Source organism: Hyperolius riggenbachi, chromosome 7 (genome assembly GCF_040937935.1).
Source record: "Hyperolius riggenbachi isolate aHypRig1 chromosome 7, aHypRig1.pri, whole genome shotgun sequence".
NCBI classification, from domain to species: Eukaryota; Metazoa; Chordata; class Amphibia; order Anura; family Hyperoliidae; genus Hyperolius; species Hyperolius riggenbachi.
This window is the reverse complement of record NC_090652.1, coordinates 212,452,842-212,467,776: the sequence shown is the minus strand read 5'-3', so window position 1 is coordinate 212,467,776 and position 14,935 is coordinate 212,452,842. Positions and strand designations below refer to the sequence as shown.

Sequence of the window (14,935 nt, the reverse complement as noted above, 5' to 3'; positions counted from 1 at the left end):
ATGGGGTTCCCTCCGCAGTGTAATCTGCTACTGTTGTAAACGTTGCCATGGCAACAATGTTTACAAACCCCCGTACGTAAGTGGGTGGAGGAATGAGTGAGGAATGGTCCACTCCCCCCCCCCCCCCGGCATCAATACCCGCTGTGTGAAGGGAATGTGTTTGTTAGATGGCAGCCGATTGGCTGCGTATCTGAATCCCATCCTCCGTGACGAGGGTGGCCACGCCTCTCCTCCTCCTCCGACATCGCTAGCTGTGATGCGGAGGGTTTACGGAAGGAGAGAGGTCATCTGATTGGCTGATGAGCCTGGACAGTAGCGTGCGTATGACGCGCACGGCAACGCCCCTCTTGGATACCGTTCTACCAATGACAGAGCTGGAAATACGGAAAGAGTCTTTTATACACTTCCCGACTTTTTGTTCTATTTTTAAAAGCCAGCAGCACCTGGGATGTAATGAATACTTGGTGGTCAGCGAAAGCGGACAGTAAATAGGTATTTTTTCTACCCTTTTAGAATACTATTGCCTCAAATGGATGTATTCCGGATTGGCTGGGGGAAATGATGGATCTTTAAAAGGACCAATCCATATTAGTGATACTTTTTTGTAGGGGGTGGTGACCGGACCTGCCCTACCCAGAATCCTAGGGGAGATTCAGTATACTATAAAAGGGCAGTGTGAATGGCAGGTTCCTTTAGCAGGCTGCAGGGTTGCGGCCGGTTTTTCTGTTACTTTGCTAAATTTGTACTAGCTATGTGATGTATATAATGTAATTTATTTTTAGCACTATGGCACTCTAGCACTGAGCACTTTTCACTCCTGACGAAATTTCCCATAGAGGAAATGAAACATGTCGAGTTGTGTGGGGGGTTTATAGATTACTAGTGGGGTAGTGGAGGGTGGTCTTCTGTGGACCGTGACTGATATCTCCCACCCATTTATCACATCTATGTCTTTTTAGCAAATTAGATCCCTTTTAGAACTACCCTAATAAAAGTTAAGTTTTAATTTAGTCCTCTCTTCGCAGGGTTTATATGTGTTATATTGATTGAATCAGGTGTGTTTGTTCATACCTTTAGGATTTCACAGGTCATTTTGCGACATTTGGTTTCAAGACTACTCCTCACGGTTTAGGGCCCCTAAAATGCCAGGGCAGTATAGGAACCCCACAAATGACCCCATTCTAGAAAGAAGACACCCAAAGGTATTCCGTTAGGAGTATGGTGTGTTCATAGAAGATTTTATTTTTGGTCACAAGTTAGCGGAAAATGACACTTTGTGAAAAAAAAAACAATTAAAATCAATTTCCGCTAACTTGCGACAAAAAATAAAATCTTCTATGAACTCGCCATACTCCTAACGGAATACCTTGGGGTGTCTTCTTTCTAAAATGGAGTCATTAGTGGGGTTCCTATACTGCCCTGGCATTTTAGGGGCCCTAAACCGTGAGGAGTAGTCTTGAAACAAAAATGACCTGTGAAATCCTAAAGGTACTCATTGGACTTTGGGCCCCTTAGCGCAGTTAGGGTGCAAAAAAGTGCCACACATGTGGTATCGCCTTACTCAAGAGAAGTAGTATAATGTGTTTTGGGGTGTATTTTTACACATACCCATGCTGAGTGGGAGAAATATCTCTGTAAATGGACAATTGTGTGTAAAAAAAAATTAAAAAATTGTCATTTACAGAGATATTTCTCCCACCCAGCATGGGTATGTGTAAAAATACACCCCAAAACACATTATACTACTTCTCCTGAGTACGGCAATACCACATGTGTGGCACTTTTTTGCAGCCTAACTGCGCTAAGGGGCCCAAAGTCCAATGAGCATCTTTAGGCTTTACAGGGGTGCTTACAATTAGGCACCCCCCAAAATGCCAGGACAGTAAACATACCCCACAAATCACCCCATTTTGGAAAGTAGACACTTCAAGGTATTCAGAGAGGAGCATAGTGAGTCCGTGGCAGATTTCATTTTTTTCGTCGCAAGTTAGCAGAAATGGAAACTTTTTTTTTTCTTTTTTGTCACAAAGTGTCATTTTCCGCTAACTTGTGACAAAAAATAAAATCTTCTATGAACTCACCATGCCTTTCAGTGAATACTTTGGGATTTCTTCTTTCCAAAATGGGGTCATTTGGGGGGTATTTATACTATCCTGGAATTCTAGCCCCTCATGAAACATGACAGGTGGTTAGAAAAGTCATAGATGCTTCAAAATGGGAAAATTCAATTTTTGCACCATAGTTTGTAAACGCTATAACTTTTACCCAAACCAATCAATATAGGCTGAATGGGTTTTTTTTTATTAAAAACATGTTTGTCCACATTTTTCGTGCTGCATGTATACAGAAATTTTACTTTATTTGAAAAATGTCAGCACAGAAAGTTAAAAAAAATCCTTTTTTTTACAAAATTCATGTCTTTTTTGATGAATATAATGAAAAGTAAAAATCGCAGCAGCAATCAAATAGCACCAAAAGAAAGCTTTATTAGTGACAAGAAAAGGAACCAAAATTCATTTAGGTGGTAGGTTGTATGAGCGAGCAATAAACCGTGAAGGCTGCAGAGGTCTGAATGGAAAAAAAGGTCCTGGTCCTTAAAGGGGGTAAAGCCTACGGTCCTCAAGTGGTTAACCACTTAAGGACCAGGGCTTTCTGCAGTGATCGGTGCTGTGTGGGCTCTCCAGCCCGCAGCACCGATCAGGATTGAGCCTTGGCGATCAGACTTCCCCCCCTTTTTTCCCCACTAGGGGGATGTCCTGCTGGGGGGGTCTGATCGCCGCCGGCTGTTTGTGATCTGCGGGGGGCTCTTCAAAGCCCCCCTCCGCAGTGTTTTCAGCGCTCCCTGCCTTCCCGTCCCTCCCTCTCCCTCCATGGGCTGCCATCCATCCTGCGCATTGAAGGATAGGCTTCAGCCTATCATATGCCGGCGATCCCTGGCCAATCAGAGACCGGGGATCGCCGATCTATGTCACGGCGCTGCTGCGATGTAAACAGCGGGGATTTCTTCCCCGCGTGTTTACATTTCGCTGGCGAGCCGCGATTAGCGGCTCTCCGGCTGTTCACGGAGACAGCCTCTGTGAACTGGCATGGAAAGGCCGCTCGATCGAGCGGCCGTTTCCATGCTATACCACTAACGACCCGCCAATGCCTATCGGCGTTAGGCGGTCTTTAACCTTTTCGGGACCGGCCACCTACCCCCCCTTAAGGACCAGGCGTTTTGCGCGGGAAGGGGGTGCGCGCGTTTGGGGGGGTCAGGCGGCCGGATCCCGTGTGTGGCTGGCTAGAGTGGTGTCCCCCATGGTGGCCTGTGCCTCCCCCTTCTGCCCGCAGCCTTCACTTACCTTCCAGGCTCCAGCGATGAGCCGCACGGGACCCTCTTCTCCGGCCGGCATCTCCGTTCTGTCTGAAGATCAGTTCCGGGTCGCGGCTTGATGACGTCATCAAGCCGGGACCCGGCGCTGACGTCAGACGGAGCGGAGATGCCGGCCAGAGCGGAGGGGGGTGCCGATCGTCGCTGGAACGGCAGGGAGGTGAGTGGATCCTCTTCTTTTCCCCCCTGCCGCCGCAGCTGTCAAACTGATCACTACGATCCGACGGCGATCGTAGTGATGACGTGACCAGCAGCCATACGCGATGGCTGCTGATCACTCGGGGGAGATGTCGGCTGTCATATGACAGCTTAATCTCCCCCTTCGGGTGCGCACGATCGCGTCGGGAGCGGAAATTGCGGGCCGGCGTAGATCCTACGCCGCATCAGGCTAGAACAACCACAAGTGCGGCGTAGGATCTCATTAACATGGTCCCGAAAAGGTTAAAGTGTACCTGAGATGGGGCCAAATAAAAAAATGCATACCGTACATACCTGTGGCTTCCTCCAGCCCCCTCTGGCCTGATCCCTGCTTCATTATTTTCAGTCGGCGCAGGGTTCCTCCGCAACTGGCCCCGATCCAGTTGGGGCCAGTTGGCGCATGTCAAGTCCGGCTGCATGCGCTCCCCCATCGCGCTTCTGTGGCCAGGAGCTTTCTGCATCTGCGCACTAGTACTGCACAGGTGCAAAATGCTCCCAGCCATGGGAACGCAACGGAGCCATGCATGCGCAGTATGCCCCGGACCGGAGGACTTTCCGGGGCAATTTGTGATGGATCCAGGCGGCTACTGAGGATGAAAAGGGAGCAATCAGGCCGGAGGGGTCTGGAAGAAGCCCCAGGTACTTATTTGGGCTTCATCTCAGTTTACTTTAAAGGGCGTTTTATTACAAGTTGTTTAAATATCACCTAGGAGATAAAATATTAAATTCTCTTTTTTTTTTTTAAGTTTTCTCTTAGGTTATATTTTCACACCTTATCAATAAAATGCATGTGAACTAGTTAACAACTGAGGGGCTTTTCCCCTGTAGGACCAGCACAATTTTCATCTTTCAGTGTTCCTCCCTTTCATTTACCCATAACTTTGTCACTGTTAACCACAACAAAATGATCTATACCTTGTTTTGTTTTTTTGCCACTAATTAGGCTTTCTTTGAGTGGTACATTATGCTATGACTTATTTTATTCTAGCTGCATTTTAATGGGAAAAGGTTATTCCGTATTCTCTCAGAGAATGGGAAAAATAAGAGAAAAATTGAAAACATTCATTATTTCTCAGTTTTCAGCCATTAAAGTTTTATAATAATACATACTACCATAATTAAAACCCACATATTTTATTTGCCCTTTTATCACAGTTATTACTCTGGGTTTTTTTTGTAAATAGAGCTTGTAACTAGTGACAATATTTATCCGTCACTAGTTACAAGCTCTATTTACAAAAAAAAAAAAAAAACATCCCAGAAATATACACTCTTGATAAACATATTAAAAAGTTTAGTCCCTAAGTTAACTATTTTTGTATTTTTTAATGTCTTTTTTACCTAACCTCTGCTCACAGCGCTGCCCGGGGATAAGGAGGGAGGGGGGGGGGGGGGCTGGAAGAGAGGGAAGTGGGATATCTGCCTGCCTGGCTAACTTATACTGAAGTGCTCATAGGTGCAAACTATACTGGGGACACTATTTATGGTTAACTTATACTGCAGACCCTATAGCTGCCTAACTTTACTGGGAACACTATTCCTGGCTAACTTATACAGCAGCCCCTACAGCTGCAAACTATACTGGGACATGCATTCCTGACTAACTTATATTGACACACAGACACGGAACAGTTATATCGCGCTTTTCTCCTGACGGACTCAAATATTGCACCACCTATAGCTGCTAACTATACCGGAGACACTAATTCCTGGCTAACTTATATTTCAGCACCTATAGCTGCCTAACTATACTGGAGACACTAATTCCTGGCTAACTTATATTTCAGCACCTATAGCTGCCTAAGTATACTGGGACACTTATTCCTGGATAACCTATACTGTTGCACCTATAGCTGGCTAACTATACTGAGGACATTTATACCTGGCTAAACTATACTGTTGCACCTATAGCTGGCTAACTTAAAGTATACAGGGAACATTTATACCTGGCTACCTATACCGTGGCACCTATACCTGGCTACCTATACTGCGGCACCTATACCTGGCTAACCTATACTGTGGTAACCATGCCTGGCTAACCTATACCACCACTATTTGGGTGCTGATCCCTTGTCGTGTACCTTTAATAGCTTCCCAAGTGTCTTCCATGTCCCTCGGCGGACTTGCTTCTCCCTCTGTTATTACATATTCCCCTGGTGATTGAGGGCCACGCAGCGTCATCAACATCTGGTGGCAAACTATTTTTTTGTATTGAATTAAATATAATAACCTGTATTGAATTTAATATTAAAACAAAATTGATTACCAAAAAATGCTTGAAAATTAACCACTTTTTGCACAAAAATCCTGGGTAAATTGAACACCAGGGAGGTTAAACCACCAGCAAGCAAGGGTGCTGAAAAACTATTTTAAACAGAAGATAGAGGAGCAATTGGTTTTGCCATTGGATAAGTGGGAGGGTTTTTGCTTTAAGTGGTAGGGATGGATTGATTAAATGAATGATGAGGAATATAAAGGGATGCAGCATGTGGGTCATGCAAGACTCGAAAGCCCCACTAGTACAAGTAAATAGTGATCATATAAGCCACTTATATAAAATTCACATATTTATTAAAGGTATAAAAATGTAAAATATTTTTACATTTTTATACCTTTAATAAACATGTGAATGTTATATAAGTGGCTTATATGACCACTATTTACTTGTACTAGTGGGGCTTTTGAGTCTTGCATGACCCACGTGTTGCAGATACTGTAGTTATTCCCTGTACAGACTGAATCAGCATTGCTGCATATGAATATAAATGGATATTATCTTCTGGTAACCTAGGTGGTAAAAAAAATTATCACCGAGGAGAAAATTTTGGTGAAAATGTGAACTGAATAAGGGCCACAGCATTTTACAATTATCGCAATGATGAATTTAAGGATGATATTGATTATAATGATGGTCATGATGAAGAAGATCCTGACTCTAACATACAAAGCCCTCCATGGGTTGTCTCCTCCATACATCTCCTCACTAATCTCAAGATATTGTCCCTCCCGCAACCTTCGCTCCTCCCAAGAAATTCTCCTGGCCTCTGAGCTGATCACCTCCCCTCATGCTCGCATCCAGGACTTTACACGAGCATCATCCCTTAGCTGGAACTCTCTTCCACAGCCTGTACGTCATGCTCCAAACCTGGGCATCTTCAAACGCACTCTTAAAACACACATTTTCAGACAAGCTTATAACATTCTATAGCCCTTATCTGTCACATTGTAATCAGAGGCAAGGGGTCATTGCCTCATCCATCCTCCACCCCCTATCCTAGTGTGTCCCCCACTACCCATTAGAGTGTAAGCAGGGGTCAAGTCCTGCGTGGACGCGGGTGAACGGCGTCCACCCAATTTTTCTTCAGTGTGGACGCCGTTTACCCTGGCTTGTGTGGAGGGGAGCAGAGAAGGCGAGCTATAGGGACAGCGGGGATGGGCGGACATCTCCCCCCCCCATCCCTCACCTTCGTGCTCCCCTTCCTGCCTCCCCCCTCCAGTGTTGTGAAGTGTCGGGCCAGGCGGCGAAAGTGGGCGGAGACTTACCGCCTTCTTCCGGCCGCAAGGGACGCTCCGCTCTGTGTGCGGCTAGAGGACCAGACTAGCCGCACACAGAGCAGAGCGTCCCTTGCGACTGGAACACAGTAGGTCTCTGCCCACTTTCGCCGCCGGGCCCGACACTTCACAACACTGGAGTGGAGAGGCAGGAAGGGGAGCACGAAGGTGAGGGATGGGGGGGGGAGATGTCCGCCCATCCCCGCTGTCCCCATAGCTCGCCTTCTCTGCGCTGCTCCCCTCCTGCTGGGGGCAAACCTGGCTACCTGGGCACATATACCCCTGCCTACATATACTGGGCATATATACCCCTGACTACATATACTGGGCACATATACCCCTGCCTACATATACTGGGGACATATACCCCTGGCTACATATACTGGGCACATATCCCCCTGCCTACATATACTGGGGATATATACCCCTGGCTAAATATACTGGGCACATATACCCCTGGCTACATATACTGGGCACATATACCCCTGGCTACATATACTGGGCATATATACCCCTGGCTACATATACTTGGCACATATACCCCTGCCTACATATACTGGGCACATATACCCCTGGCTACATATACTGGGCATATATACCCCTGACTACATATACTGGGCACATATACCCCTGCCTACATATACTGGGGACATATACCACTAGCTACATATACTGGGCACATATCCCCCTGCCTACATATACTGGGGATATATACCCCTGACTACATATACTGGGCACATATACCCCTGCCTACATATACTGGGGACATATATCCCTGCCTAAATATACTGGGGACATATACCCCTGCCTACATATACTGGGGATATATACCCCTGCCTACATATACTGGGGACATATACCCCTGGCTACATATACTGGGCACATATCCCCCTGCCTACATATACTGGGGATATATACCCCTGGCTAAATATACTGGGCACATATACCCCTGGCTACATATACTGGGCACATATACCCCTGGCTACATATACTTGGCATATATATCCCTGGCTACATATACTGGGCACATATACCCCTGCCTACATATACTGGGCACATATACCCCTGGCTACATATACTGGGCATATATACCCTTGGCTACATATACTGGGCACATATACCCCTGCCTACATATACTGGGCACATATACCTCTGCCTATATATACTGGGCACATATCCCACTGGCTATATATACTGGGCACTTATCCCACTGGCTATATATACTGGGCACATATACCCCTGCCTATATATACTGGGCACATATACTCCTGGCTATATATACTGGGCACATATACCCCTGGCGACATATACTGGGGACATATCCCACTGGCTACATATACTGGGCACATATACCCCTGCCTATATATACTGGGCACATATACCCCTGGCTATATATACTGGGCACATATACCCCTGACTACATATACTGGGGATATATCCCACTGGCTACATATACTGGGCACATATATCCCTGGTTACATATACTAGGCAACTATACCTCTGGCTACATATACTGGGGACTACTATACTCATGGCTATTTATACTGGGGACACCTATAGACCTGGCTACCTGGGGGTACCTATTTTGGGGGAACTGCTGTCAGATTATCTGCATTTTTGTGGAACCGCTGTTATGTATTTTGGGGAACAGCTGCCAGATTATGTGTATGTTAGGGGAACGGCTGCTGCCAGATTACGTGTATTTTGGGGAACTGCTGCCAGATTGTGTATGTTTGGGGGACCACTACTGCCAGATTATATGTCCTTTGGGTGTTACGTGTATTTTGGGTAATCCGCTGCCAGGTTTCGCGTATTTTGGGGAACTGCTTCCAAATTATGTGTATGTTGGTGGAACTGCTGCTGCCATGTCTATTTTGGGGGAACCACTTCCATATTATCTGTATCTTGGAGGAACTTCTACCAGAATATGTGTCTTTTTGGTGAAATGCTGTCAGATTACATCTATTTTTGGGGGATACACTACGGCAGAGCTCAAACTTCCTCGGCAGACCTTTTACATCACTGCTAAGGTCATGTATATTTGGCCCCACCCATGACCACGGTGTGCTTGACCACCCCCAGAGTCCACTCACTTCTTTTCCCAGGACTAGACCCTTGAGTGTAAGCTCGCAAGGGCAGGGTCCTCCTAATGTTTACTGCTTTGTAACAATATTTGTGCTGCTTGGAACTCTGCTGTACATTTGTTAGTTGTATCTTTGTTCCCCTTTTCGTCTTATTGTGCTTTGTAAAGCGCTGCGGAATATGTTGGCGCTATATAAATAAATAATAATAATAATAATAATAAAGAAGATGGTTATGAAAATCATGTTGGTGAGAAGGGAGACAGTAATGATAATGTTGGTAATTATGGTGATGATTCTAATGGAAGTGGTCAGTGATAGTTATGACTATGATATTGATGAGTATGGTGATGACAGTGATAGTAGAGCTGTATTTTTATTAGACATAGTTAAACAATGTATACTGCAACTTTTTCTGTAGCTAAATTAAAAATAATGAACCTAAATGTTAGCTATACTTTATATCCTATGAAATAAAGAATAATTATGACTTACACAATCTTGGCATGTGCTCTGGAGCTGGTGACAAATCTCACAAAAAGCTCTCCATCCACACTTGGCATGTCATCTGTGTAGACAGCCTCTCCTGTGGCGTGTTTGACTCCAGAACGATGCATAAGTGGTCGCCCAACTGGGTCACGAGAAGGCTGATCTTCAGGTACATTCTAGGATGTTAATAGAGTGCTCAGCATCAGGAGACACCACTCTAACAAGTAACCTTTTATCATACTCTTACAGAATCAGGGCCATGCCTTCTGAGAATTTAGCCTACGTACAGCCGCCATGATATATCACAAACAAATCTGGAGTGCCAGATCATGTTCCCCTCCTTACCTTGCCTGCTAGAATCAACTAGATCATAAGCCACACTGTTGTCCCTCCTCCCCTCTCCATAGCAACAGAATGTGTTGCGAAGCTGTAGCCACGTGACAAGAACTACATAGCCTGCAGGCAGCAAGCTTTGAGTGTGTGAACGGACCTTGAGGCATGTAAGCTGCAAGTTATTTTATCTGCTAGATTATGATCTTCTGCATGTATGGAATTGAACTGGAAGTGTATTGAAGCTGCCACTTTTGACCCTTTAAAAAAACACCTTGCCTTCATGTCTTGTTAATCTTGTGAGTTCCGTACTTCTGTCACGTTTTACTCTTCTCTTAATACTGAACATATAACAGGTAGGCTGCAGTGTAATCCTTATTCTCTCTTGCATGTTAAGTAAGGTATGAGCAATTAGTTTAATATTACATAATGTAAAACAGCTTACCTGGTATGTTTGAACATGCTCAACAGGTGATGATTCAAATCCCTTCAGGGCACTCAAATCTGAAGCAGTAGGATCCTGAAAGAGATTTTGGGATGATTTCACAGTGGATGTTTAACGAGGAACTGTACTGAAAATAACAATGAATACAATTGCTTATTTTTTGCAATATTCCTTTATAAATTATTTACTCAATGTTTGCCCATTGTAAAATATTTCATCACCTGATTTGCCTTCTGAAATTTATGTCAGTTGATTTGTGCAGAATGTTTGTTTACTGACAGTTTTATGCGCATGGAAAGATACTGCCTGCAAAGAGATTCATAAACAAGAAACTGTATGGGCCATGGCCCTGACATCACACAGTGGGAGGGGTTTCACTTCAATATTAGATATATAGACTTCCCTGGTGATTTATTTGAGAAAAGGTAAAGAATTGTTGTAGGAAAGGGGTTATTAGCTAATGATTGGGACGACATTCAATACAGGGTTAAAGCTCATTGTTAAGGTAACGTTATTGCTAATCTGCTACAACAGCCTGAACAACTTCTGAAGTCTCCTTTAGGTTTTGTGGTTCCCGGGTTAAATAAGTAGATTTCAGAAGCTGTTTGTCTGCCCCTATTTATAATTGCCATATTACTTAAAAAGACCTATAATTGGACCTATAATTTGGAAATTGCAATCAGTTGTAACTGGCTAACAGTTTAAACTCTCCATTAAAGGGAATCGGAAGAAAAAACATAAAATCAGTGTTTATACATACCTGTGGAGGGAAGGCTCTGGATGCCATAGAGCTTTCCTTGCCCTGGCTCCATCCCATCATGTCAATGTCATTCCCTGCTAAAGTTATTCAACCAGCTAAGTCAAATAGCTCTTTGGCACTTGTGTCCCTGAGTAGTTCCAAGCATGAGCACATCCGTACTGCACACACGTGAGTCTGAGCTTGGGCATGCGCAACGTGCATTTGCTTGTCTCCACAAACCAAACGCTGCACGAGGAATACCTATCAGCTAGAAGAATGGGTAGCTTCCATTGGAGTTGGCGCGTGAATAGGGTGCTAAACTGATGACTAGTAGGGTTCTATGGTATTCAGAGCCTTCCCTCTATATAGGTATGTTTAAAAACTGAATTTTATTTTTCAATACATGGCTAATTATAGGAAGAAGAATTCCTACACTGTTAAGCTGTTTATCTGAAGTTAACTGCAGAGGCTAAAGATAGCTTTGCACTTTCTAGGACACCAATTCATTTTACTCAGTTAGAGTTCCCTCGTCCACTCTGGCTTTTTACAAAAATAGGAAAATCTGAAGCAAAGTCTTTTTCCTGGTTCATGTCCAAAGTATTTCTTCTGCAGAGGCATACATCTCATTATAGTAAAAATGTAACTACCTTTTTATTTAGACTCTTAAAGGACCACTATCACAGATCTGGGTAAATTTTGTATAGGCACATTAAAAAAGTAGCATAATATATGCATAGTTGCATCTTTTTTTCAGGTTTAGGAGGCAGCCTAAAGCTAGATACCCACGTAAAGACTGCAGGAGATGGATCAGGGAACTTCTGGCGACCTGTGATCAGGCAAGCACTCGTTCCATGATCCATCTTCTGCAGTGGGTACAAATGACAGGACACAACAGGTACACGGAAGTCTATGGCAATCAGAAATGATTGTTTGCGATTGGATCCACCATGACAGTCGTTCAAAGACGAGCGATCACCGTGCGTGGCTGTGCCGTGTAACATCATTCAACAAGGCTTTGTTAAACAATGTTGCGTAAACATCGCGTCGTGGGTACAGGCCTTTAGCTGAACTCCAGGGTCTTATCTGGATAGCAGTAATGGATTTGGCAAGTGAGGAACAGATCATGTTTAGAATAGATAAAAAGGCACATTAACTGCATCATGTACAGAGCAAGAAAGAAGCTGTTCTGCTGCTAATGATGTCGTAAAAAAGTAGAAATCTTTAACATCTATAAATCACCCGGATTAAATTATACATACTTTAATATACTGGTACTTTAAAAACAACAGAGAAAAACTTCCATGGCACAGAGGCACCAGAGTAAGGCCTCTTGCACACTGCACGCGATTCCGATTCAGATTCCGCTTTTTAATCAGTTTTTACATCCGATTCAGATTTCGATTTGCAGTGTGCAGGGAGCAAACTGCAAATCAGAATCTGAATCGGATGTAAAAACTGATTAAAAAGCGGAATCTGAATCGGAATCGCGTGCAGTGTGCAAGAGGCCTAATACATTCATATAACACTCAATTGAGTAGGTGAAAATAACAGAGGAGCCCATATGATCAGGAGGGACCCACTATGAAAAGGTATTATTACACCAACAATATTTAGGGTGTGCAAACAACCTTGCATCCATTCTGTAACAAATACTCCAAATTGGGAACCATATAGCCTCAGATAGCCAGAAAATTCTGTTCATCAGAACCCTTATTCTTTGCAACCCAAATATTGTAGATAAATTGTAGATGAATTGTTGCATGCAAACATTTTTTTTTTTATTTATTCAGCGCTAACATCTTCTGTAGCACTGTACATGGTACTGAACAAATAATGAGTCTCTAGATTGTAAGGTAGCAAGGGCAGGCATCTCCTCCTAGTGTTTCTTATCCTGCTGCAGTTTGAATGTTCGATTACCAGTATTGGTGATGTCTCAAACCATACATCAACTATGTATGTATTTGTAGATGTTCTGACTGTACCGGGTTTTTAACATTACATGTGTGGGGATAAAGGCCCAGAGACCATGCCAACATAGATTGAATTTGTTGCCTGAGGGGAAAGCCTCTTAGTATACTGTGCACAATGCAGAAAGGATGAATGTCAGCTTCCTTGCCAGTAGAGAAGGTCTGCTAGGGAATTCCCTACGCAGCTTCCCAATGAAGAATCCAGGCAGTCAAACATGTAGGCTTGCTGCAAAAATGCAAGCAGGTATGCACTGCCAGAGAGACAGCATCAATGCGTCGATTAGAGGAATGACTGTGTTAAAGTTGCACATAAAAATCAACTACGGTAGTTAAAATAAAGTTTGCCATTAATCCTTGCAATATATAGAGCAGGGCTGAAAGTTTTGCATTTCTATCAGCAGAGGTATCATTTCCTTTAATTAGCATGAGAAGCACGATATCACGGTAGCTGCTGAAAAATAAAAATGTCAGAAATATTTTTCTGTGTTTTGTCTTACCAATTGGTTTAGTGCCTGCAGCACTTCCAGGTAGAACTTAAAGAAAAGGCTGATAGTCAATGTTCTTTTGTATTCAGCCATCCCACCAGGAGCTGAAGGTGGTAGAGAAACCTCATCCAGAATCAGCCTGCAGGCCTCACCCAACATATCCTCATTCCAGTGTCTGAAGAGAAACAAGAGAACATACTCATCTGTTAGCAACACAATGGGGTCAATTCATAAAAGGCTGTGCGAAAGAAAAATCTTGTCAGGAAAATACCGCATTCAGTATTTTAGACTTTTGTGTGCTAATTCATACAAATTTTCACACCTGTGATAAAAGTGCGGTAAATTATCAAAGCCCTTTGACAAAAACCTTAGCGGTAACACAGTGAGGGCATTGTGAGGTATCCCAACATCCCTTTAGATGTACATGTTATACTGCCTCTGCTTGCTCTGAATCTGCTCTGAATCTATTAGTCTTTCTTAACATTCTATTTAATGCCACAGCTTAGATTAACTTCCAAAAAACTTTACACATGTCCTGCTTGGGTGATTTTCCCCACTGGCTTCTAACAGGCACCCAAGAGGTTAAACCAGACACACAGCCTAAGGTATTCAGGGGATGCCTTTTTTGTTCTAATCTGGCTCTGCTGCTGCCTGGGGGTTTTAAAGCTTGTTCCGCTGGCAAAGGCTACAGGTCCAATCAGATTCCATAATTTAGACTTGCAGGAGAACAGGGGCTGTTTCTATTGGCTCCCTGCTCCTGTCAGTCACAGCTATCTCTGCTTCTGCCTGTGAGTCACGCTCCCACAGTCTACTCTCCGCATTCTTTTTGCCACTTCAAAGTAGACGGTAATGCTTCATGCCATTACTGCTTGTTGTCTGCTTTATGAATTGACATTTACTGACATGTGTTGAGGTAATTACTGCACAAGTCGGTAGTTTACCACACTGCTCGGTAATTTTAGCTTTTTTTGTGGAAAAAGGGTTTATGAATTGACATTTTCCTAAGTGTTCAGTAAAGTCAGCAGTTTTCTGCATTACCGAATGCGGTAATGCTTTATGAATCGACCCCAATGCCATAATATGAACACTGTCAATGCAAACCAACAATGGTGTACCTAAGAACTATGGGGCCCAATCCGAGTTTTATTTGGGGTCCCTCAAGCACTTTATCCATAACCATGGATGTAAAGGACAATAACTTTCTAAGGACAACATAGGGGACAGGTATAAGCAGGACGAGAACAGTTTGTTAATAAATACTGCTATTCAAAGTACACAT

General features: G+C 43.7%; 1 protein-coding gene across 1 annotated transcript in view; it reads right to left on the bottom strand.

Moving 5' to 3' along the window:
- LOC137524807 (aldehyde oxidase-like) overlaps positions 1-14,935 on the bottom strand; it is a 195,569-nt gene that overhangs the window by 78,984 nt on the left and 101,650 nt on the right. The window contains exons 15-17 of the mRNA XM_068245129.1: positions 13,669-13,831; positions 10,466-10,540; positions 9,697-9,866 (exon numbers count right to left, since the gene is read on the bottom strand). Of these exons, the coding sequence (XP_068101230.1) occupies positions 9,697-9,866; positions 10,466-10,540; positions 13,669-13,831 (408 nt within the window). The remainder of the gene's footprint in view (positions 1-9,696; positions 9,867-10,465; positions 10,541-13,668; positions 13,832-14,935) is intronic.